At 32.3% G+C, this 25,057-nt stretch overlaps 1 protein-coding gene across 2 annotated transcripts; it reads left to right on the top strand.

Annotated features, from left to right (window-relative positions):
* The first annotated feature begins 4,169 nt into the window (after positions 1-4,169).
* Positions 4,170-24,649, top strand: LOC128997323 (uncharacterized). Of its 2 annotated transcripts, XM_054422957.1 has the most exons (7): positions 4,170-4,295; positions 8,164-8,329; positions 16,907-16,975; positions 18,530-18,600; positions 19,642-19,777; positions 21,147-21,311; positions 24,250-24,649. In XM_054422957.1, the coding sequence occupies exons 1-5, from the start codon at positions 4,265-4,267 to the stop codon at positions 19,737-19,739; spliced, it is 435 nt and encodes a 144-aa protein (XP_054278932.1). In that variant the 5' UTR covers positions 4,170-4,264; the 3' UTR covers positions 19,740-19,777; positions 21,147-21,311; positions 24,250-24,649. The 2 variants fall into 2 exon arrangements, 1 of the variants encoding a protein (XP_054278932.1); XR_008491119.1 differs by lacking the exons at positions 16,907-16,975; positions 21,147-21,311; positions 24,250-24,649 and adding exons at positions 6,215-6,345; positions 6,639-6,722 and having other exon boundaries at positions 19,635-19,768.
* The last annotated feature ends 408 nt before the right edge of the window (positions 24,650-25,057 follow it).

Genomic DNA, 25,057 nt, shown 5'->3' with positions numbered 1-25,057 from the left:
GAAATTTTTATGACTTATTGGTAGGTTTATTGTTAACATTTCCATACATTTTTAAATTTTTACTTGCAATAGTTTTTATGCTGCTGTTAATTTTTAAAATGTAAGCTAATATCGTTAATGAGACGCTAAAAATTCCGTTCAAAATACCATTGTGTTTGCCGTGACACAAGAAATAACACCAATATTACAGATTTATAACACAAATAAATGTGTTTTTTAAACAGATTTATATTTGTAAACAAAAATGTCTCCCGTGACTGGCAGCAGGCCACCTGGTGTATGTACGATGTTTAGGGAATGGGCACACGGGAGGGACTAAGGCTAAAGGTGTAGTGATGTCATATCTCTAGTGGCTAATGTCTTCTCTTGAGGCAACACGATTACCGTAACGAGACGATTTGATTTCAACGTGGTATAGTTAATATCATTTCAGATTGGTGTTTAGGAGGTCCTGGGTTTGAAACCAGCCGGGGACATTAACTTTTTGTCAACGATTTTTGCTTGGAATGCAAATACTTCTTAACTGTACATCTTTTGTTAGAATTTGATGCATTTATAATTTTATTTATGAACAGAACTTTTTTTTTAATATTGAACCTTTATTTGATTTTTATCTTATATCTTTTTTATAGTATCAGCAGTTAGGTTAGGTTAGGTTAGTTTAATTTTATAATACTAAATTTTAAAATTAATTAAAAATTATAAGTAATCATTAATTAGATTTTTATCATATAGCTTTTATATTATCAGCAAGTCTGGTTGGTTAGGTTATGTTATGACAGTTTAATTTTAAAAATTTTAAATTTATTTTAAAATTAAAAAAAATTATTTTATAATTAAAAAGTTAATTTCATAACAAAAAAAAAATAAATTTAAGTTTTTTCAACTTAGTGGTTCTAGTGGCAAACACTGACACTACAAGATATGTTAGCCTTAGTCCCTCCCATGTGCCCCACCACAATATTTAGGCATCAGTTTACGGGATTTAGATACTCAGTTTCTGGCATTTAATTATCATAATGTAGAACTCATTCAACTTTCAACGGATAATAAAATTATGTTACTTATCAATTCCCAAATTTTTTATTGCTGAACTTGCACTTTTGTTTATCTTCTTAGATGATTTTTGCTTTTCTTGGGCATTAATAGACCATGTGTTTTTGCCCGAAATCATCATCTCGTTCGATTTTCTCACTTTTAATTCCTTTAGTTGTCCACAGTACAAATTGGCAATAAGTTAAGTTCAATTTGCTTTAAGTTCAATTTGACAATATATTTTTTCAGTACAGGGAAGTTGGTAAAGTCAAGCACAATTTGACTAAAATCGCAAACATACTGTCAAGAAAAACTGAGACTACAGTTATTTGTACAATTCCACCAATACCCAGGTTGGAGATTGGCGAAGTCAACCAACAACGTTATAGGAACTGTCAGTTAAGGTTGAACCAACACATCCTGTCGTTGGCAAACAGTGAGTAGTGATTTATTTTGCTGCACATTACATGAATCACAATTTTTACTTTGTCAATTTATTTAAGCCAGTCTGTATCGTCATGGAAGACTTTTGCATGACAAAACACAAAGCAATAAAGAAATAAATAAATGAAAATGTGATAGAAACCTTTCTAGGCAATAAATTCCAGCTTATTTAAGTTTTATGCATATATAAGATAAATTGTACTGTTAATAGATAAAATAAAAGTTCTGGACATGGACCATCTATTCATCAGACCAAATGGCAGTATAGCAATGGATTGGTTTGAAAGGTAGGTTGTAATATATATACAATTTGACAAATTATGTGAACGTAGTGTTATAGAAATGTTTGTATAGGCTTTTTACTATTTTAACTACGGTAAAAAATCAATTTACATTGTAGATTGGGGTTAAGTGCAGTGCAATTAGCCAAAAGTTTTGATTTGCTTAGTACAAATTCAAGAAGTGCTTTAGTCAAAACGACATCACTTACTAGTAACTATCATCACGAAACTTTCAAAGCATATAAAGTGATTCGTGATGGGGAGTATTTTTCTAAACACATTCGACATAAACCATCTTTAATTTATATAAACTACTTAGCTCTACTTCATGGTAGAAAAACTTATATAACACAATGATAATAAAAAAGGCTAATAATAACATGATAAAAAGACAACAAAACAGCAGTTCATATTTGGCTGACTGAGCATTGATTGCAATGCGTAAAATATGATTATAAACACTAAACTTGTTTATGAACAGCTCATGATTCTTTCATTTATTTATTTTCTGTACTTATTTCACAAGCAAAACCTCAACCCGGAAGGAGTCATAACACTTTTCAACCCCCATTCTAAGAAATTATAATAATAGTATATAAATAGCTAAACAATATAGAGAATTAAAAAAAAAGTAGGTAACATAACAATGTATAGTAATAGTTAATCCAAATTTGAACATATGTAGCAATACTCTTATTATCTACAATATTAGTTTACTTTACTTTACTTTCTAATTTATTTTGTAGAGTAATGGGATCTGGACATCGCCGATGACCAGACATGATTCATTGGAATGGCAGAGGGATGGAAATGGTTGGCCGATATCTATTGGACAGTTTGGTTTAGGACGAATAGAATGAAATTCAGTATCCTATAGACCGACAGCTGTGCTGCGGTTTGGTTAGTGTAAGTTGTGGCGTATACCGCCAGAGTGTAGTGAAGTCAAGTAGCATGTGCACCTTAACTACTAATTACATAGTAAGAAACTGTAATTTTCGTTGTAAATAATTTCCTTTTGTGTCTAATGCAGAGGGCAGCCCACATATAGTTGTTTGTACAATTTACTTTCTAGCACTAGAAAGGTTATTTTATTTGTCGGAATTTAAAACCAGTTAAAATTTTGTTTAAATATATACACTAACATCATAATAAGTGAATATTCAATATAATATATACCATTTTTATAATTGATAATTGTATTTGGGCTGTAATGCAGGGTTCTGTTGTGTTGATTATTTTAACAACAGATCACGGTCCCCACCCTGTCGAAAATTGTCTGGTCCTTACTGACATAATTTTATTTTATGTAGAAAGGTGACTGGTCTGTACTGGGTGACTGGTATTTCGATGTTTAAGGTGAATTTTGATCATTTCTCACCACTTTTAGTTTATGTACACTGTAGTATATGTGGTTTATGTAGTTTTTTAGGGGAACGATTAGGGGAACTTTAACCTATTTCTACCACTTTTATTTTCTTATAACATATGTACACTTTTAGTTTACATATACCTTAACTTATTTCAGAAATAAAATATTTGGGAATTGATAAGGAACATAATTCTTTTATCCGTCGAAAGTTATCTGGACTTTTCAGCGTACATGGTATGGAAACGATTAGGGGAACTTTAAGCAATTTTCCACCACTTTTATTTTCTTATTTCTTAGTTTTATTATCCGTCGAAAGTTATCTAGTTATTTCAGAGTGAGCGGTATGTAAAGGATTAGGGGAACTTTAAACTATTTTCCACCACTTTTATTTTCTTATAACATATGTACACTTTAAGGCGACATGTACCTCAACTCATTTCAGCAATAAAAAGTTTTGGAATTGATAAGGAACATAATTTTATATTCCGTCTAAAGTTATCTGGTTTTTTCAGCGTACGCGGTATGGAAAATGATAGTTTTCTTATAACATATTTACAATTTAAGCTAACATATAGACCTACCTCAACTAATTTCAATAATATATAATAATATAGGGTATATTTAAACATTGAAATAAACATTTATTTATGCTGAGTTTTTATGGTTACTTTTATATTTTAAACAGTAGCTTTATATAGAAATGATTCTATACATTATTTAGGTAATATATATGTATAGTGTATTGCAATAAAAGTAAATAACTATACAGTTTTCCACTAAATGTATACTTTGTCTTTATATATATATTATTTAAGTATACTACATAACAAACAAGTATAGTGAATTATTTTTGATTTGGAAACCTGTAAATTATCCATAGTAGCTATGGTAGTAGGTAAATTTCATTTGCGAGGTCTTTTTTTTTTTGCATCGACTGTACTACTCTAAGCTAGGCGGTATCTGATTGGTTGAGAAGGAGAAGAAGGGAAGTCGTTGTGGGAGGGGAAATAATGTAGGGTCGACAGCTGGCGATAGCTGTCTTCACGATTGTACCATTTTTGTCAATTTTGTTTTTTATAGTAGGCCAATATAGTAGGAGATTGGTTGGCAACACTATCAATCAATTATCAATTATATGGGGACGCCACTGTTAGAATGTTCTAAAGGTAAGTTTTTCAATGTCTTTGGCATGTTATTAATAGGCCTAACTTTATTTACGATTTCCTGAAAGTTCCAATTTTCCACATGTAGGCTATGTTTTCTTTTTTCAGGAAATACTTGAGCTATCTTACTGAGTACTGATTTTTACTCATATTTTGTGTACATATAACTTATACACAACCCCTAGTACTTTAACAACAGCTGTAAACTTTTAAAAACATATCCAAACCATAGACTAACCAACACAAGTTTTATCTATGTCCAAACTATACCATCCTAGATAGGCCTATGCTACAGGAGGTAAGTTATGCTTAAGCCTATCTCATGTATAAAATGTTGGTACAACTGGTTAGGTTAAACATGGGTAAACTTCCATATTTATTGTCAAAACAACCTACTGAAAATATCAATCTATTTTTATTCGATTGTTTCAACAAGGTACAGTTTCTTAACTAGGCTAGATGTTATATTAATCGAAACTAGGCAATTGATTTGATTAGTAAACCTTCATGTAATTTTTTTACCATTAGTAAGTTTGGTTGGTTAGGTTAGGTTATGATAGTTTAACCCTCTGAGTGTTAAGCGTCGCATAATCGACGCACAACAACCCACTGTGGTGTTATGCGTTGCTTTTGCGACACACAAACATAGTTTACGGTGAAGGCTCTGGGACTGGCGGAATCATATTGAACTGGATCGAGATTATCAATCTATTTTTATTCGATTGTTATAACAAGGTACAGTAATCAAAACTAGGCAATTGATTTGATTAGTAAACCTTCATGTAATTTTTTTACCATTTGTAAGTTTGGTTGGTTAGGTTAGGTTATGATAGTTTAACCCTCCGAGTGTTAAGCGTCGCATAATCGACGCACAACAACCCACTGTGGTGTTATGCGTTGCTTTTGCGACACACAAACATAGTTTACGGTGAAGGCTCTGGGACTGGCGGAATCATATTGAACTGGATCGAGATTGGTATTATTGTTTTCGGCAGATTCTAAGCTTTCTCATGATGTCTTTTTCTAGACGCTTTTCATTTTAGTTCCAAAAATATTGTAACAGACAGCTGTCGTGTGTATTTGTAAACGCTTAGTTAACCTTACACCGATGACTGATGTGTTTTATTACATTTATCATTGTTTTAGTGTTAAAAATCAAAAATAGTGATATACGTGGTGCATTATAAAAAGATTTAAGTGATTTTGAAGGGATGGTTGATGATCCTGAAGAAGTAGGTAGTGATATTGATGTAAATTATCAGCCAGATTCCTAGCTATGGTTAGGCTATATATTCTTAGCTAAACACTATGTACCGAAATCTGTTTTTTGCCCATAACTTATTTATTTACAAACCTACCTCCTTTATTATATTTTTGGAATCCTCATAAAATTCTGAACAAAGTGGCTATTTTAAAATATTTGTAGACCTATAAATTATAAATAGATATAGGCCTAGGCTATTTATAAATATCTATTATTAATCAATATTTTCGATTCAATAGTTTCAATCGATATTAGCATAGCCCAGTTAAAAAACTGTACCCCGATATATCATGTGGTTAACTAGGTTAACCTAACCTAACTAACCGAACAATATATTGATCAATATTTTCATTCAGTTGTTATTGACAACAGATACAGCAGTATACTGTTAAGTATATCTACCAAAATTGAATAGTTAGGTCAAGGTACAGTTGTCTATAGCCTATAAATATAATAAGTATGTACCGGTAATACATCTAGCCATTGATGATTGTTACTGAGTCAATTTTAAACATTCATTGCAACAGTAGAAGACTAATAATGAAGTTTACCCTTCCAATGTATTCTTGTTGGGTATCAAGTTAATGGAAATAGAAGTAGAAAGATAATATTTATTTATATTAGCCTGTTATATTTTAAGTAATATATATTTTTCTAGTTGTTTTAGGAGGTGGTCCCAGTAAGGAACCAAAAGAAGATCCAAATATTGACAGAGTAATTTCCCTCATTAAAACTAATGTAGAAGGTTTCAGCAAAATCTATGACTTAGACTCTCTATTCAAACTTTAGGTAGGTATTACTTTAAACCCAGATTTACAATACCACCATACCAAGTATAGCTGTATGTCATAACTTAACCTCACTTCACAGAGAAGTGTATTGTTAGAGCATATAGTAAAAATGTTGTCAGGGTTAATATTTTTTAAATGCACATCAGTTTTTTTTTAATTTTATTACATAGGCCCTACTATAATTTATTTTGTCATTTAAGATTAAAACTTGAAAAAAAACATTTAAAACTTAAATAAATTAATATAGATAGTAATTTATTTACACATGAGTGAGACATTTTTTTCCTCCAGACAACGACTCAACTGCTGAAAATGGAAACTTTGAATGAGCTCGAGATATGTCAAGATGAGTATAACTATGCTTTGGAATCTGAGGTAAGTTTAAGTTAAAAATTTTAGTTGGATGATTTCTCTCTAAACATCTATCCTAGTTTAAATCTTAACATCAATTTTGTATTCTTTTATTTTCAAAAGTCAACATGTAGTTTTGTATGCCAAGAATATAAAATGAGTAAGTTTTAAGTTGTTTGATTATTTGTTTGTTTAGGTTAAAGTTTTTCTGTTGTAGTTTTGGCCTTCAGCTACATGTTGTGCAGGCTTTGAATAGACTTTGGCTGACAAAAAAACAAGTATTAAGTACCTTCTGTGCATTGGTATTACTTTTTTTCACCAATTTTTTTCAAGGCACTAGACCCATTTCTGAGGCTGGATTTGTTTAGAGTTTAGTTGGATCTTTGGCAAAGCTTTTGTGTAGTCACACCACAAATTTTTCTGGTTAGGCCAGATATTACCCAAAAAACTGCCTTTTGAAACTCACTTTTGTGTGGGCTATGGTCCATTTGTTTTTGGTCCCTGTTAACTTATTATTAAGCCTAAGGCCTAGTTTTTGCTCATTTTTGTGTTGTTATTGAGGCCTACAACTTGTTTAATGTAAATTTTGTCCCTCTGACCTATTTAATAATTGTGTTTTTTATTACCTATTTATTGTTGTAGGCCATGTTACTCAGCCTAATTCTTTTATAGTTAAGTAATGGCACCTTCTGAGGGCCAAACTTGGTCATAATTATTTAGTATTAGTGTTTTTACATGTCCCCTGCCAGTTTCTCAAAATTTAGTTTATTATAGTTGAGTTATTTAAATGTTTTTAGTTATGTAGCGCATTTTTGAAAACTGAGTGATTTTAGGTAGTCAACTCCCTACTTGGATTCAGGTTTTTTTTTAGGCATGGTTTTGTCTTTTAAAAGATGTGGGCACTTATACCACAGCTTTTAAAAGCAATTTCAACAAATTTGGTTGCTAATAACCCGAGTTATTATTAATTTTACCTGATATTGTACCTCCAGCCAAAGAATTTTAGTAGTAATGAGTTTTTTGATTTTTGAAGAATTTATTGTAATATTTATGTATTTGTTTTATGTTTAATTAATGTATTTTATCCTTCTGGACCAGATAATTCATATATTTTTATGTCAACTTAAATTTTTCATGAAAATGTTTGCCAGAATGCGTTGTTAAAATTTGTAAGTTTCAAGAGTTTATTTATTGTTATGTCTTTAAAGCTTTATTCAACTGAATTAATTTATTTCAATCATTTTCTTATTATAACATTTAAAAACTGTTTAAAAAAATGGAAAACCTATTTAAAAGAAAAATAATTTTAATAAAATTGTTTTTCAATATTTTTGTTCATTGTATGAGTGGTGTGGAAATTTTTTTTTTAATTTATTGCTTGAAAAACTGGGTAGGCCTAATATTACATTCAAATGATGTCTAAGTTATAAATTATTGCTAGTTAGATCTGGAACTTGTTTAAAAGGTTCCAAATGTGAGGCTTTAACAACTACTATCCTCAGAGAGGATCACCCGAAGGGACACTCCATCTTCTGCCTCCTTGGGCTGCCAACGACCCAGCTTTTCCAGGGACCACTAAGCCACCATCGCCTACCACCAGGAAGGATAATGATTATGCCAACTTTATTACCGTAAGTTTTATTTTAGTCATTTTAAAAACATATTTTTAATTTACTTGGAAATATTCCTGAAATGAAAGAAGAGTTGATTAAATGAGCCAATGGTTTAGCTAAAACATCTTTAGTACTTTTTAAAACAGGCATAGGAATTTCATCAAAACCACAGGTAAACTTGTTTTCAAAAGAATAAAGAATCTTGTCTACTTCAGCTTCATCAACTGGCTTTAAATAAAATTTTACTGAATTTGCAGGATTTGAGATTGCACCAAGAGCTCCCGAAGACAAGTCCCCAATCCTATCCACCAAACTTACAAAATGATCATTAAATATTTCACATATATCATCGGGTTCAGTGTATTCAAAGTTGCCAATTTTTAATTGGATTTCATTTTCACGTACTCGGTTTCTGTTTAGTTCCCTATTAATAATCTTCCAAGTAGTTTTTGAGACATTACTGGTTTTTCTTATATTGCTTTCAATTGGGCTGCGTAGCTTTTTTTCAGGTCTTTTAGCTTTTTTATTAAAAACTTATCCTTATTTACCCTAATTTCTCAGCTTAATAGTATTATTTCATCTTTAGCTAACTTAAGTTCCGGAGTTATCCAATTTTTTGATTTTGAACAGGCATGAGACTTTAACTTAGGAAAGCAACTATCAAAATAAAACATAAGGATATTAAAAAATACATCATATTTTTCCTCTACAGTCGCTAAATATAAATCAGTCCATGTTTCCTGTGCAAGATAATTTTTGAATTTGTTTATATTTTCAGGAAGGAATTTTCTACTAGATTTAATAGTAGGTTTGTTAAACTTTTGTTTAGAAGAGATGTCCCGAATTTCCAAAAATTGAGTGTCATGATCAGAGAGCTCAGTGATCAGGCCTGATACTAAAAGATTGTTTTTAGGAATTGTAGTAAATATATTATCAATACCACTTTCACCCTCTAATGTTATTCTAGTAGGAAAGTCTATCAAATATCAAATAATGCATATTATATTCATTTAAAATATTATTGAATATCTGATAGTCCTTGGAAAACTTAAGAACGTTAATATTAATGTCTCCAGCCACAATTACTCTTTCATATTTATCAAAAATAAGGCCTAACAAACTATCTAATTTTTCAAGAAAAATATTTTCGTATACAGACCCTGGAGTTCTATACAAACCAACCAATAAAAATATGAAATCATTAACTCTCACCTCAATCATACAACATTCAAAATACTTATCCTTAACCAAATTTTCATTTAGAGGAATTTTTTCTTGAAAACGATACATTAATTTGATAATTTTTTATGTTAACCCTAGTGATTTCATCTGGTTTCAAATCATGCTCAGTTAGTATTATTACATCTGGATTTAATTCATCTATGGTTATTTCTAGTTACTCAATTCTTGATTCTAAATGTTGTATGTTTTGGTGGAAAATTTTGAATTTTGAATTTTTAATTAGTCCTATCTTTTTATTTGTGGTGTCTTGTCCAGTAAGTTTAAAGAAGAATCAAGTGGATTTATTACATAATTGTCCTTATCACTATTGCTACTTTCTATTACATTATTATTTAAACTTTCACTGCTCTGCTTTTTTAAAACACCTTCCGGTATCTTGATCACTTCACTAAATAAAAGATGACCTGGAACTGTTGGTGGGCTGCTGGTGCTGATGGTAGGGTTGTTGGGAGTTATCGGCTGGGGTTGAGGTCTGCTACGTGTTGAGGACACGGCACTCACACTCATACTCTTGGTGGATGCGGTTGTTGGTTGAGGCTGAAACATCTCTTTTTGCGCTGTGTCTGTGATGGTCACACCATTGGACTGGTTCTCTCTATGCAGCTCTTGTAGTGTTGTGTCACTATTAAGCATCTCTACCAACAAACTTGCAGCTGGTGGAGTAGTGGTAGTGGTTAATGTAGTTGAGGATGACATGGGGGTTGAGGTGGCTGTGCTTAGCATGGCTTTGGCTGGTGGAGGTGAGGCTGAAGTATTTATATTTTGCATGCTTGATGAAGTTGTCAAAGTCATACTTGTTTGCTTTTCATATTCTTTAGCTATTGCAGCTCTCAAATCCTGTAGAAAACTACTGTAAGAAAGTCCATTAAAAAGAGTTCTTCGTGATTGTTGATAGTAGGCAACTATTGTGACAAAAGCTTTAGTTTTCTTCTGAAATTTAACTATATTTAAAGCAAAGAGATCTAGGGATATTTTGTCTCTCACACAGCCCATGGGGGAACATATCAGTCTTTTTAGTGATCTCTTGCTAAAATCCTCTGCAAGTTCTTCAAATGCAGCATTGTATTCTTCCTTTGTAGGTTTACAATTATAAAAAGGCTTAGTAACTAGACTGTACACCGAGGGTCCTTTGTTTGGCTTTTGAAATGTCAGACATTTACTACAATAGTCTTTGTAGGATGGCTTTCCAAATCTTTCCTTAAATTTCATTGCCACTCCTGCAGTCATGCTTCAGCTACAATCTAGATCTCCTGATATACAGTGGGAAAAACCTATTTCTTCACAGTGGCTAAAATCATCAAAAACTTGTTTCATATTTGCCTCAATAACCTTAATTTCTTTTGGGGACTGTTAAGCATGACTAGGATGGGTCTCCTGAATTTTTTTAATTGTTTTATAAATTTCTTCACAGAGAACTTGTTTGCCTTGTTTATTAAGGTGTTGACCGTGCTGGGTAAAGTGGAACCTTTTAAACCTTTTGCAGTTTACTAAGTTGACTTCTTTGGTATTCAGATTGAAATTTACTCTTCGAACTGACTTGTTTATTATATGTTGAGGCGGAAGGTCAAACCTGGGGAACAGAGGAACTATTGCAATGTTGGTGTGGTCATTTAAAGCCGTATATTCTTGAAAAACACTTGGCATCCTTTCAGCTGGGTCGACATTTTCATTAAGCATTTGTTCTACACTATTTGAGCCTGCGATAATGATAAGCACATCTTCATTCTTCAAATCTTTAACATACTTTTCAGTATTTTTTAACACATATCCAAGCGGCGCCCCTGGGGATGTGGTAACATGTACGTTGTTGTTTGATGGTAAACTATTTATAAGAATTTGATGTAGGTTCTTCCCATGACTGTCAGCATATATACAAACCCTTACTTCTTCGGCATTCTGAATATTCTGTACAACATGTTTTAATGAAGAATTCTTCTGTTGCTTAGTTTTACTTACTTTGGTGCTTTTGTCAGTTTTTTTGTCTTTTGCATCCTTAGCATGTCTCACACATGAAGATGGTGTAGAACTCATCTTATCCTCTCCTGTTTGTTTGGAAACCGGCATAGAACTACATTCTTCACTGCTTAGCAAATCAAACATATTTGATGTTGTAAAAGGTTTATCCTGCGTGGCAGTAGTGTTGGTTTGTTTTGCATTTGTATTTACTTTGTTTTTCCTTGATACTTCCCTCCACTGATTGACATTTTTGGATGTACAAAAATTGCTATTTAATGTTCTATGTGCATCATTAGTACTCGTTGGTAAGTTATTCTCAGTAGAGTGTTGCTTTTGTTGCCTCAACAAAGCTTTTATAGTGTTGTAGTATGAATTAACGGAAAAATCTTCATTAAACATTCTGTGATTAAATTTAAACAACTTATTTTCAACCATATTGCACACAATCTCAGTGTTATGTATAACAAAAACACCACACTCGACACCTCCCTTCTGTTGTAGACACTTCGCTTCTATAACATGACAATTGTCGAGCAGTTTGAGGCCCTGGGAAAGCTTGGAGGCGAGTTGGATAGCATGATTATGGTTGACTCCAGTTACAGAATCATAGTGGTAAAAATTGGCTGTAGAACTGCAGTACACCAGAAGTGACCAGTGACTACCTCCACTGTGTTGTTTCCCATCATTGTTTACCACTGATATGATGTAGTCATAATTGTGTAGGTTAAGATTGCTGCAAACTTGGTGAATTGTAATTGAGTCATCTTCCACCTTCATAAGTTGACTAACGGACGGCGGTAGAAGAAAAACATTCCCTGGGTGAGGTTGACTGTCAAACCATGATTTTATCTCTTCATCTCCCAACATATACCACAAAGCTGTTATGTCGGTTCTGTCACCTGCATTTACTCTACTGTAAGTTCCGTTATAGTCTTCTATGGTCGATTCTAGATCATTTAGTTTTCTTTTAAGCATCTTGACATCATTCTCAAGAGCCAATTTGTCCTTAGTTAATAGGTCAATCTTAGACAATCCTTCCAATTTATCTTTTTCTAGTTGAAGTATTAGGTTGTCTTTAAAACTGTTGTCTTTCTGCGTCTTGCTTTCAATAGAGCTTATGAGCTTTGTCACTTCAATTTTCTTAATATTATTCTGTTCAGTTAAGCTCAAAATTTCTTGTTGTAGTTTATTTATCTTGTCTTCAAGCTCCCATTCACGCTGGCTTTTTGAATTCCTTAAGTCATGAATAGTTTGTTTTAGAATGTAATTTTCAGCTAACAATATATTCCCTGCTTCTGCTGCTAGACTTAGTGATGTCTCTATATCCTCTTCTTCTTTAAAGTTATTTAGTTTCTCCTTTAAATCACCAATTTGTTTGTTAGTACTTTTCTTGGCACAGAAAATTCGAAAATTCCTGAAAATTCGAATCAGGATGTAAAGAAAGCAAAAAGGTATAATAGATTAAAATGCATTAAATTAAAATAACATAAAACATGAAAAGGTCCTAATTAAGTATGCTAGCTAACTTTCGTAACAAAGTTATACAGTCGTGTCGATTATCATGCAAGCGTAGATGTAACGACGAAGTTATTTCGAAGACGGCATTTGAACGAATAATCCTGTCTTATTTTGAAGACGGCATATGAACGAATAATCCTGTCTTTTAGTAAAATCCTTCGTTCCTGCCTGCTCGAGGCTTACGCGCTCAAGCGGCGAACTTTAGTACTACTAGATAACAGCTGATTGAATTCACTTGTTAAGCTGGTCTAGTTTCGTCTGTCATCTGTCAACAAAACACCAGTTTGGGGGTTATGTCGTCGTCAGCGTTAAATACTCTTAAAGTCAGTCGGTTCAACTTCATTTGGTAAAGTGGAGTGCTAATATGGATAAATATGTATGGTGAACGTGTGTTTGTACTTCACTGTGATTAAAAATAGGCCTACATTCTTTGGCCCATAGCCCAAGCTATGGCCAACACATAGGCCTAGGAGTAGGCTATTGTGGATAAAAATTGGGTAAGTTCTGGTGTTCATTTATTCGCAGTACGTTTTTATCCCCCTTAAAATTTGGTACCTTACATGATAACAGATAGGCTTATCAATTCACTCGTGTATATTGCAGTAGGAAGTAAACTAAATCAGATAATAAAGGAAAGACATGGTCTCTGAATTGTCATCTGTGTTATCAAAAGTTGATATTGGACTAATTGTAGTGACAGAGGAGTGTATTGAAAATATAATGGGATTTATAATTAAGTTTTCCATTCAAAATTATTGACAATAATAACCAATTTATATGCTGGATATAAATGATGGTCTCAAAATGAAAGAAAATATATTAAATACTTTGAGGAGTTTAAAATATATAAATACACAAAATTAAGGACAGCACAAAATTTTTAAGTGAAACACTCAATTAATTATGAATCCCATTATATTTTCAACACTCTTCTCAGTCACTACAATAGTCCAATATCAGCTGTTAAAAACACAGACAACAATCCAGAGACCATGTCTTTCCTTTATTATCTGATTCAGTTTACTTCCAGTCCTATAATATACACATGTGAATTGATAGACTTATCTGTAATCATTACGTGTTTTTGTGTTAAATGTTTGTAACATATTCTGATGACACCTCCAGAAGTGGATCTTTTGTACTATAAATCCTAACAATGGTGGAGTTAAAGAACTGCCAAAACATATGTAGCAAGTAAAATTCAACACTGGTATATTAAGGATTGTCTGACAAGGTGCATTTTTACCATTCTTAGAAACAATCTTAATTACAAACCACATAATGTTGTTGGTGTTGATAGTGAGCTACTTAGAAACACTTGTTCAGGCTGCTTATAAAAAATTATACATTAATTATGACAGCTAGCAAAAATATATCCCCCCAAAAATCCCCTAAAAAAGTCCCCCACAAATATTATTGTGGTATCATATGAACATAAAAAATATAACTGTCCATAATAATGATAGTCAGGGATTACCCTAGTGTAAAAACATCATCCATTTAAATTCATACATATATGTCCATTAGCACAATAACTCAAACAAAAATTATCCAATTTTGATGAAATTTGGTGTAAACATACATTTATTTGAACAAGTCCATGAACCAGCATAATCTAACCATGGAAACAAGGATTTATTTATAAGGTAAAAATTGTTTTTCTTGTTTTTGACCCTCAAAACTTAAATTTTCTCAAATTTTCTCTAGACTATTTTAAAGAGCTAAAAAGAAAATAAATAATTTAGTATATTTTCTGTATGATTTTTAGTTATGGAAAAAATTGTAAATTAAAAATTATAATGTTATTCATATGAAGAATGAATAAACTGTTGTACTTTGTTTATTTATAGATATATATGGATTAAACTTGGTAAATTTATTTACTTTGTACTAAGCTATTAATGTTTTATTAAAACCACACTTTTTACCCTCCCTTTAGGTAGTAAACCTAGGTACTTGTTAAACCTAATGTTGTTTAAATAGATTGAATTAAAAATCAAATCAGGCAAATGGAAATTCGCTTAGTCTGTAGATTTGCTATAGCAGGGGTATATTATTATTGTAAATAATAATTTGATAAAGGTTTTTATGTTTATACATTTAACATTGTATAACTTAATTTAAATGTTGTTAAGAATTTAAACTTTCGAAATAATTGCTGGGTAACAGCTAGTTATAATTATTTGTAAACATTAGCCCACTTAAAAACTTTAAAGATAGAGCCCTTTTGACAGATTTGTACCAAGCTCACTAGCTCACACAAACTATCCTAATCCTATATTAAAATTAATAATATAAATTATTATAAAACGTACCTTCAATATTGATGTATGGCACAGACACTAGGGATAACTAGACACAACAATATGGCACAATAACAATAGGCACTCAATATGTAGAAACTCACTATATAACAACCACTAGTTAAATATTGCTATCCTCAAGACATAGGGGCTTTAAATAGTATTCTCCCACTCATTTAAAATTGAATTGCTTCCCCCTCTCTTAATAACAATGCATGCCTTACCAACCTCTGATGTATTCAATTATTCTGTTAAAAAGTTTTTATCTTATAATATCTCAATTAAAATTTATCAAATTTTGATGAAGTTTGTCATAAACATATTTACCTACATTTATCTAAACAAGTTATATTTTATATATTTATAAAAGAGGAAGTTTGTATATATATGTTTGAACGTTATGAACTCCAAAACCGCTTGACAGATTGTAATGAAACTTTCAGGCATTATTAAGCATTATTCAAGGATGGTTTGTGTGATGTTTGGTGCAGATCCATCAAAAGGGCTCCGCCTCAGTGGCTCTGGAGTTTCCCATGTTAACCTTATGAGCACTCATATTTAAATGGAATTAAAGAATCTTAACAGCTGTTTCAACTAAAAAATTTGATTCTGTGATGATCAATAACATTAAAAGGTTATAAAATGTACCAACAGGATGCAACACTATTGATTGTCTAAATTTTTAACATCATTAGCTATAATAAAATAGGAAGTTTGTTTGATAAATAATTTTTGATAGAGTGTGAATAAGGAGTTTTAATTTTTAAGTGCATATCTTATTGACTTTCTTTTTCTCAAATCTTTATAAAAATCAATTTTTGTTTGTATGGTTTATTTCCCAAAAAATAATGTCTGGGAAACGAAAGTTTACAGTTAATATTTGTAAGTTAATACTTTTAGTGATCAGAGGAGATGAAGTGTTTTTATTTACTTCACTCTCCCTTTTGAGGAACTGGGACTACTTCTTAATCTTATTCTATATGACAGTGACGGGAATAATTACCTCAATTCCAGGGAATACTTCTATTAAATGTCGAAGCCGTTTGCCTTTAATAGGTTGTAGCTTCACAACTATTCAAATTTGTTTTCGAGGTTTATCGGAATAGTGTAAATTATATGCCAAGTTTAGTGATGAACATGTTGATGAACATGAAAAGACTCAAATTGACACAATTCCTGTCTAGCAGGCACTTCAACATTTTAGAGCCACAAAAAAGCCTGTTTCTCCCAATCGTTAGTCGATTCCAGAATCTTAACAAAATACAATAAGGCGTAAACGACATAGCAAGTGCACAGACAAACAAAGGAAAAACCAGGTGAAGAACATAAACAAAAGGTATTATAAATTAACTCATCCTGAAATATATTTTCCAAAGATTCAATGGATGGTGAAACATCTATCAATAATGACATATAATCCGAAAATAGAATATGAAGGAAATAGCTTGGTGGTGATAGCTACCATGACGTTCAAATAATGTAGGCCTAAGTACTGCGAGGCCTTAAAATGGAAAGAAGAAACACAGGGCATGTGCAGCAATGGGGGTAAAGTTCAACTACTGTACTATCTTTGCAGCACCTACCTGAACCTTTATGCAGTTTGGTCATGGAAAACCACCCTGAGCATACACATTTTATGGACCGGGTGAGACATTATAATAGCTGCTTTAATATAGAGCAAAAAAGATTTATAATATCTACTTAACAATTTTTTGCTGATTTCAAGATGTTATATCATTCTTGTATCGCTTCTACAACAAACCTAAGATTAGTAAAACATGTTGTATCGCTTAATTAATGTTTATACCTGTTCTATAATATTATGGCTGTACTATAAACATTACATACTATGGCAGGTCAATACAGTGTGTAGTTAGCATAATTAAAAGTCTAACTGTAGACGTTATACTAGGTTTAAACTCTTTACATCAATTAGTCCCAAGTATATAAAACTTTTTTAGACTGTTAAAAGTCCAGAATACAACACAAAGCAACAAACTTAATAGTTTCAATTGAAGAACTTAAAAATGAACAAAACAAGAAATTAGAAAAAAATAGACTTTTTATCAAGGTTCCTGGTCAGACTACCGTTATCTCTTATGTCATTCAGCCTAAATTAGATATTGTGCAGGTTAAATAAATGTACTATTCTCCCCGTGATGACATAAATATTGCATGGTTAGATCAATAAGAGTACCTGGGGACTGAGCTTTACTCGGGAAAAATCATTAGTTTACTCTGAAAACAGTCTTTGTATTGCAGATACATGGATCTATTTCCTACACTCCACACTGCTAGCCTTTACTAATTCTTTCACAATTTCCTGTGTTGTGGACATGTTTCCATCCCTTCTCATAGAATTTCAGTATTGTAGATACTTATTCTAACTACTACAAACTGTTTCCAGTTCCCACACTCTGGACTGCTCACCTTTTCTACTTCCTTCACCCCTTCCTAAGTCACAGACCTGTTTCCCTCTTATTCTATAGCATTTTAGGATTACAGATACATTAATCCATTCCCACACTCAATACTGTTCACCTTTACTACTTCCTTCACCACCCCCTACGTCTTGGACCTGTTTCCCTCTAGTTCTCTCTGTTTCCCATAGCATTTTAGGATTGCAGATACATTAATATAATTGCCAAAGACAATTCCCACACTCTGCACTGCTAGCCTTACTACTTGCTTTGTCATTTCCTTTGTCATAGACCTGTTTTACTCCCTTCCCATAACATTTTTAGATTATAGATACCTTAATCTAATCCTCATAAATAGTTCCCACACTATGGACTGCTCGCCTTTACTATTTCCTTCATCACTTCCTACGTCACAGACCTGTTTCCTTCCCTTCCTATAGCATTTAAGGATTGCAGATACCATAATCTAATCATCATAAACAGATCCCACACTCTACACTGCTACCCTTAACTACACTGTATAGAGTAATCTTCAGTATAATCTTTACTCAATAGTAACAACTGATGTTTTTCCTTTTGTACTGTATTTTTAATTTGCTAGTTACTGTGAATAGACAACTTACAAGTTTTTTGTTTACTATTGCCTTGTTATTTATTCAGCCAAGATGGTAGCTTAGCAACTCATAAGACTAATATTAACAAATATGACTTTCAGTTTCATTTTTTTACATAATTAGATTTTTGTTGGCAGTTTTTAACTATAGTAAACTTGTTTTTAGGCCAGGAATAAACTATATTCAACATTTAAAGAAAATCATTGGAGTCATTTTCAAGATCTTGGTACAAGCAAGTAAGTAAGCAAGTATACATACATATAAGTAAACATTGCTTGTATTAAAGTATAGGATAATCAAAAACTATCTGTAAGTTCATAGAGTACTCTCTTATTACTTAAGAAACCTTCAGGTAAATATCATATCATTTAGGACCTTAGAATTGTAAATAAATATATAATTTCTGACACTTATCTAATTCTCTACATACACTGAATAATTAAAAAAAATAATTTATTGAAGTCTTGCTAGTTCAATTAAAAAAAGCTATATTACATGATAATCATTTCATGGAAATAGATTGAACTTTATATGAAGATGAATTTAGTGAGACAGTTCTTGAGTTCTATTATTTTAACCTTGAAAACAGTTAACTGTAATTGGTCAGACTGGGTCTCTGTCCTTAAACAGAACAGTTGACCTAACTAACATATGACTCAAGTTAGTTGAAGCCTAACGTCATCAATTGTCTACAATTGAAGCATCATGTGGTCAATTGAAGCATCACTTAGAGATGGGAATTATCGTTCACTTGGTGGAGTCGTTCACTCCGGAGTTATTGAGCTATCGGAACTAGTTCCGCGGAGTAGTTCCAACTCCGTTTAGAAGAACGCTGAACACTGGACTTTCGGAGTGAGGAGCGCTTCCACTCACTCACCATCCATTTTGGTTCAGAACTAGATAGTTCCAGTCCATCGTTCCTCTTCGCATCACCTCTGGATGATAGTTCCTGGTTCCATTCCAGTAATCGTTATTAAACAAGGAATAAATAAATAATGATTAAGCTAGGCTAGGATGATAGGACCATAGTTAGTGGAGTGAGGAATGACGAAACAGTAGGGCAGTGAGTGAGTCGTTCCAGTCGTATTCTTGTGATGCTTGGTGTTCTGCTGCTCCCCTCTCACCTCTCATTAGTCGATTACTGTATATTTTAGCCTACATTCATTTTAAACAGATTTTTTTTTTAATTTCAAATATTTATTTACTACAACAATCTCTAATTTATTACATAATGTATCTTAACCAATGACGGTCTCTTGACTATCTTTAGTTCCTAGAGGAACTAACTCCGATGCAAGAGCTGGAGTTGGACTTGTCGTTCCAGAGTCAGAGTAGTTCTTTCGGAGTAGTTCGTTCCGGAGTTACTCACCTCTGATCACATCATCAGTCCACTAGAAAACTCCAAACCAGATGGTAAGTTTTAGACCTAGATATTTTATAATGTATAGTTTATATTTTTTAAATAAACCTAAAAATTTTTATACATATAAATCTTTAATTAAAGCCAGACTCCTTTGATAAGTTAAACTGCTAATCTTTTTTTAAGTTCAACTTCTTTTAATTGTACAGAATTATAGATAACTAGTGTACATGTTGCTCGAATTCGAGCAATTGCAAAGTATTACAGGAGTTATTTCAAAACGAATAACAGTCATATTTACAATGAGTTTAAAAGAGTCAACTCAAAGATTACTGGCATGTAACTCAGAACACGATTATCTTCGTTATTGATAAACCTAAAGAATTCCGGCTGGATTTCTTCTTCTCAAAATGCCTTGATGTACAGGCAACACAGGTCATTGATAGATGCCCAATTGAAAACGAAAAGTCGTTTTGGATTAGTGTTAGGGTTCATTTGTAACCTAATAGTTGAGATTTGTAGTCAGGTGCTGACTGTGATGAGTTAAGCCTATTACGCGCCACTGTTCTGTAGCTGCAGTCGTTATCACGATTATGCCTCCTGTCTACGTTTCGTTGTTGTCGCGTCAGAGGCATTTAAAAGAAAAAAAAAACAACAAATAAACAAATTATAGCTACACAAAATAACGATAAATTCAGAAATTTAAGTTACAATCGTGCTAACACGACCCGTCGTAGCGGCACAAAACGACAATAAATATACAAATTTAAGATACAACCATACTAACACGATCCGTCTTGGGGGTTATGTTTATACAAACTCAAATAATAAATATTGAATTGAAAAATAAATGAACAACAATTAAATTATACAGCTGATCAAAATGTAAACAATTATGTTCTTTATAAAGATAACATGGGAACTTTCAAAGCCACTTGGGCAGAGTCCAAGGGACTTTTTCAAAAATGTAAGGCCAGTTTGCAAATCTACGCAACATGCTCTTTCCAATGAGACGTCAACAGATAAAATCGGTTAAGTAATGGCGGAGGAGTTTAACCGACAAAATTTCATGTAGCGTATTAATTATATAGATTCTAACACTATAAATAATTCTTAGTCTTTCTTAGATGACTATAGTTTCAGGAAATATCTTCTGTCTTATAATATTACATTTGGATTACTCATTTGCCAGTAAATTCTGCAATGTAATTGGATTTTAAAAATAAATTGAAGTTTTAGCTTTTAATTATTGTTTAAATAATATGGGATTACTGTAGTAAGTTTTAAATGCAACAATTTCAATGTCAATGACTACATTCTTTATATAGGAGTTCATTAAGTTGTATACAATTAAGCCTTAAATAACAATGACTTATCTTTGTTTATTTTATCTTGACTTATCTTTACCTTGTATGTTTGTAGATCTGGGTGTAATTTCTATACACTTTTTCATCGACAAGGAGGAACACTTCAATTCTTACCTAGGCAGCATAGAGAAGATACAGCTCGTACAGGTTACCTGAGGTTTTGATGGTGTACAGAGTCTATGACAGACCTCAACATCCTGTCGACTAACCAGATTCATCCGTAAGTAATTTCTATTTAAATTTGGTAATAGTAATTGATTAATATAACATGATATCTTCTACATACAACATCAGAATACAGATATTGAATACATTCAATACATTAAAATACATTTGATACAAATATCAATACAAGGACCGCAAAATATCATTATTTTGTATCAATATGTGGGACATGTATTTTCAACTATGTTTTGCAAATAACCTCAAAACTAGGACCACCATTAATGGAAGTGGGGACCCTCATTATCCATATTATACTATTTAATGTGTAAGTAGCATACCCACCCAGGGACATATTTCCAAATAGGCGGACTAAGCGCCTGCCTAGGGCAGCAAATTTTAGGGACGGCAAAACTTTGAGGGTAAAAAAATAAAAAAACAAAGTTTTAATCTTAAAAAAAATTTAGCAAATAATCTTGGGAACAGCAAAATAGCCATTTCAAATATTTATTTAGTTTATCACACAGCTGTGTAGAGTTGTCCGTGCTGCCCTATTGGTCTGGTGGACATGCTTGCCGTGGGAGCAGGTTGCCATGCCGGCCACTATGTAGTGATAAACGTAGAAAACACTCCCTTCTGTTCGACTAAATAATATAAGATTTTGACTTACTTCATACACCACTACGCAGCGGCAGCACTATAGCTGAAAGATTCTTTTGCTAGGTTAAAATCAAGAAGGAAAGTGTGAACTAAATACTTACCACTGTACCAAACTTAACTAACTTAAAATTATTTAATATTCTTTCAGTAAAAGTACGTAATTTTTCTTTGCGATTCATGTGTTTTTTGTAAGAAAAAAATAGTTTAAGAATACATATTTCTTTCATTTCAAATCAAAGCCAATAGCACGTCTCTCAAGTGGATCTGACTAATAGTGTTCAATGAAAAGCATAATAAGAACCATTGTATACAGATGATTTTGTGTGCCGTTTAAAGCTGTAAAATGGGATTGTAAAAATACTGATTAGATAAAAAAAAATGGTGCCTTCTATGTAGGCCTATCCAAGTCAGAATGTTTTGCAAAAAATCGGCACAAAAAACATCCGTTAAAAGGGGTTGAAATAGTATATTTCATACCTAGGGCTGAAAATGAGGTTTCGCTGGCTTGAGATAGTTTTTAGGTTTGAGACGAAGTCAACCTAAAACGATCAAGAGCTGCAAAACCATTTCGGTCCATGGTATGAACACCATTTTCCACACTATACCTTAATAGCACGAGCTTAATTCACCACAATAATGATGCACACTGATAGTCAACACAACTAGAACTTTAAAGGTTATGTGAAGAAATAATTTGAGGAATCAACAAAAATTAAAATAAATAGTTGCTAGGCAGCGGTGACAATAAAACAATTCTATTGCAATGCTATGGATACTGATTGTGTATTTAATATGCATTCATGTTTAAAAAAGTAAGTGATCAGCTGATTTTGTGGCCCTAGGGATGTAAGAACCGGCTCGGTCCCCAAATGATGATGACAGCTGGCATGGCCAGCAAAATATAACTTTCAGCCACCAATTAACACATATAAAACAGCTAAAAACATCATAGTGTGGTGAAAAGTCATTAAATTTGTTGATGCCGCATGCAATATTACCGATTATTTTACCACAAAACCAGCTGACAGGGCATGTATTGGCCATTGGGGTGATATTAGTGAGGTCGGGGAGTGCGTTTAAAAGTGGGAGCGGGAGGGGCGGCGGCAAACTTTGTTGCCTAGAGGCAGCAGATATTTAAATACATCCCTGTACCCACCATCATTATTAGTACTTTTTTGTTCAATTAATTATCCCTGCATAAAAACTAGAAAAACAATAACAAAATGATTTCCAATTTTAAGTGTTTACTGGAATTTGAAGGTTATATATGTATGTTTGATATAAATAAAAAGACACAGGAAGGAAATGGCTTTTCTAAGGTAAGATTACAAACACTAACCCTTTTTACAAGCTTGTAAGTAACATAATATTTGTCTATGCAGCTTGTATATTTAAGATATATAAATAAAAAAAAATAAAAATAAACAATATGATATTTTGTTTGATACAGATAAAAATCAATACATGAGGATATTATATGATACACATATCAATACACCACATTCTGATATGTATCAATACTGCATATTGATACATTGACCTGTATCACACATCACTACTGCATACAGTAAACACAGAGGATATGTGTCTACTCTAGTAACCAGATGTGGATTAGGTGTCCAGTATTGATATCACCGGGTTGTGGGGTCCCAAAATGCCATTACCACAATGATATGATGATTGGCCAGCTTTGTTTGTGGTGTAGTGGATAGAGTGATTGGCTGATATCCAAGAGGTCCCTGGTTCGAAACACATTGGTTACTTTAACTTTTTGTCACAGATTTTATTTCAAATGTAATTTCTTCTGAACTGTACATCTTTTGTTAGAATTTTTGGCATTTATAATTTTATGTTATGAAGAGAATTGAACCTTCATTTGATTTTTTTCATTATCAGCAAGTTTGGTTGGTTAGGTTAGGTTATGACAGTAACTGCTGGACACCTAATCCACGTCCTGTTACTGGATGTGTATCCTCTGTATACAGTAAAACTGCAGCATTAATCATTTATAGTACTTGATTAGGGATAATGTTAGATTTTTTAGTTATGTTAAAGTTGAAATATGTTATTTTCAAGATTAAAGAAATGATTCAAAATTAAATAAAAATCTTCTTTGTTTTGATTTTATACTTTTTTATAAATTTACTTATTTTATTAAAAAAAATTACAATAAACTGGGTAGGGGGGATTTAAAAGTTTTAATCAAGAACTAAGTTTATCTCAACATACCATTTTTGTCTTTTCTTATTTGATGATAGACAATTTCCACTACTACTGTATTTCACTCACTCTTTTTTATTATCCCACCTAATCATTTACTTGTGATGTTATTACAGGAAACTTTCGAGTCAGTGAGTTACTATGGCTGAACGTTGGCTGAACATCGTAGTTCTACTGATAGAGATTACTAAATAGATAAGTATTACAATCATGTGATGAAAATTTTTATATTGAGTAGATATTATTAGGAATTTATTGTTTTAATCACAGAATATATATAGCCTACTGTCTGATATAGATTAATCCTTGAACTAAAATATAAAATTATAGTTGAGATTGTCCAGGGTCAGGTGTTAACTACAGTAAACTTATTTCATGCCACTGTCATTATCACGATTACATGTCTTCTCTATATTTTGTTATCATCGGAGACATTTAAAAGAAAAAATAAACAATAAATAAACAAATCATAGCTACACAAAACAACAACAAATGCACAAATTTAAGTTACAATCATTGAAAATAACAGTAATTAAACACTTGAGATCCAGTGCTTGGTCTATCATATCAATGCCGTTTGTCATTTACAGTGATTCTCAGACAGATGCCTAGTGTCATGTACAACTTAAACTTATAGTGAAGTACCAATTATTGGGAAACTATATTTTGAGTTAGTACATGCCTAGAAGACCAGGGTCCCAGTGGAAAATACACAAAAAAAAAGTCAGTACCTTGATGTTGGACCGCCTAAATGGCCAGTACATGCAGTGGGAAGACTTTAAAGTGTGTTAGTACACGCCTGTGTCTTTTGCTATACTCTGAGAATCACTGTTAATGACAAACGGAATTGATTACATAGACCCAGCAAAATTACATATTTATTTTCTGTATTAGGCCTACTTAAAGATATTACTATTATGTTTT

Source organism: Macrosteles quadrilineatus, unplaced genomic scaffold (genome assembly GCF_028750875.1).
Source record: "Macrosteles quadrilineatus isolate MER2022 unplaced genomic scaffold, UCM_ALF_1.0 Scaffold_6__1_contigs__length_79288215, whole genome shotgun sequence".
NCBI lineage: Eukaryota > Metazoa > Arthropoda > Insecta > Hemiptera > Cicadellidae > Macrosteles > Macrosteles quadrilineatus.
Note: the sequence above shows the minus strand (reverse complement) of the source record. Positions and strands in the feature narration are given on the sequence as shown.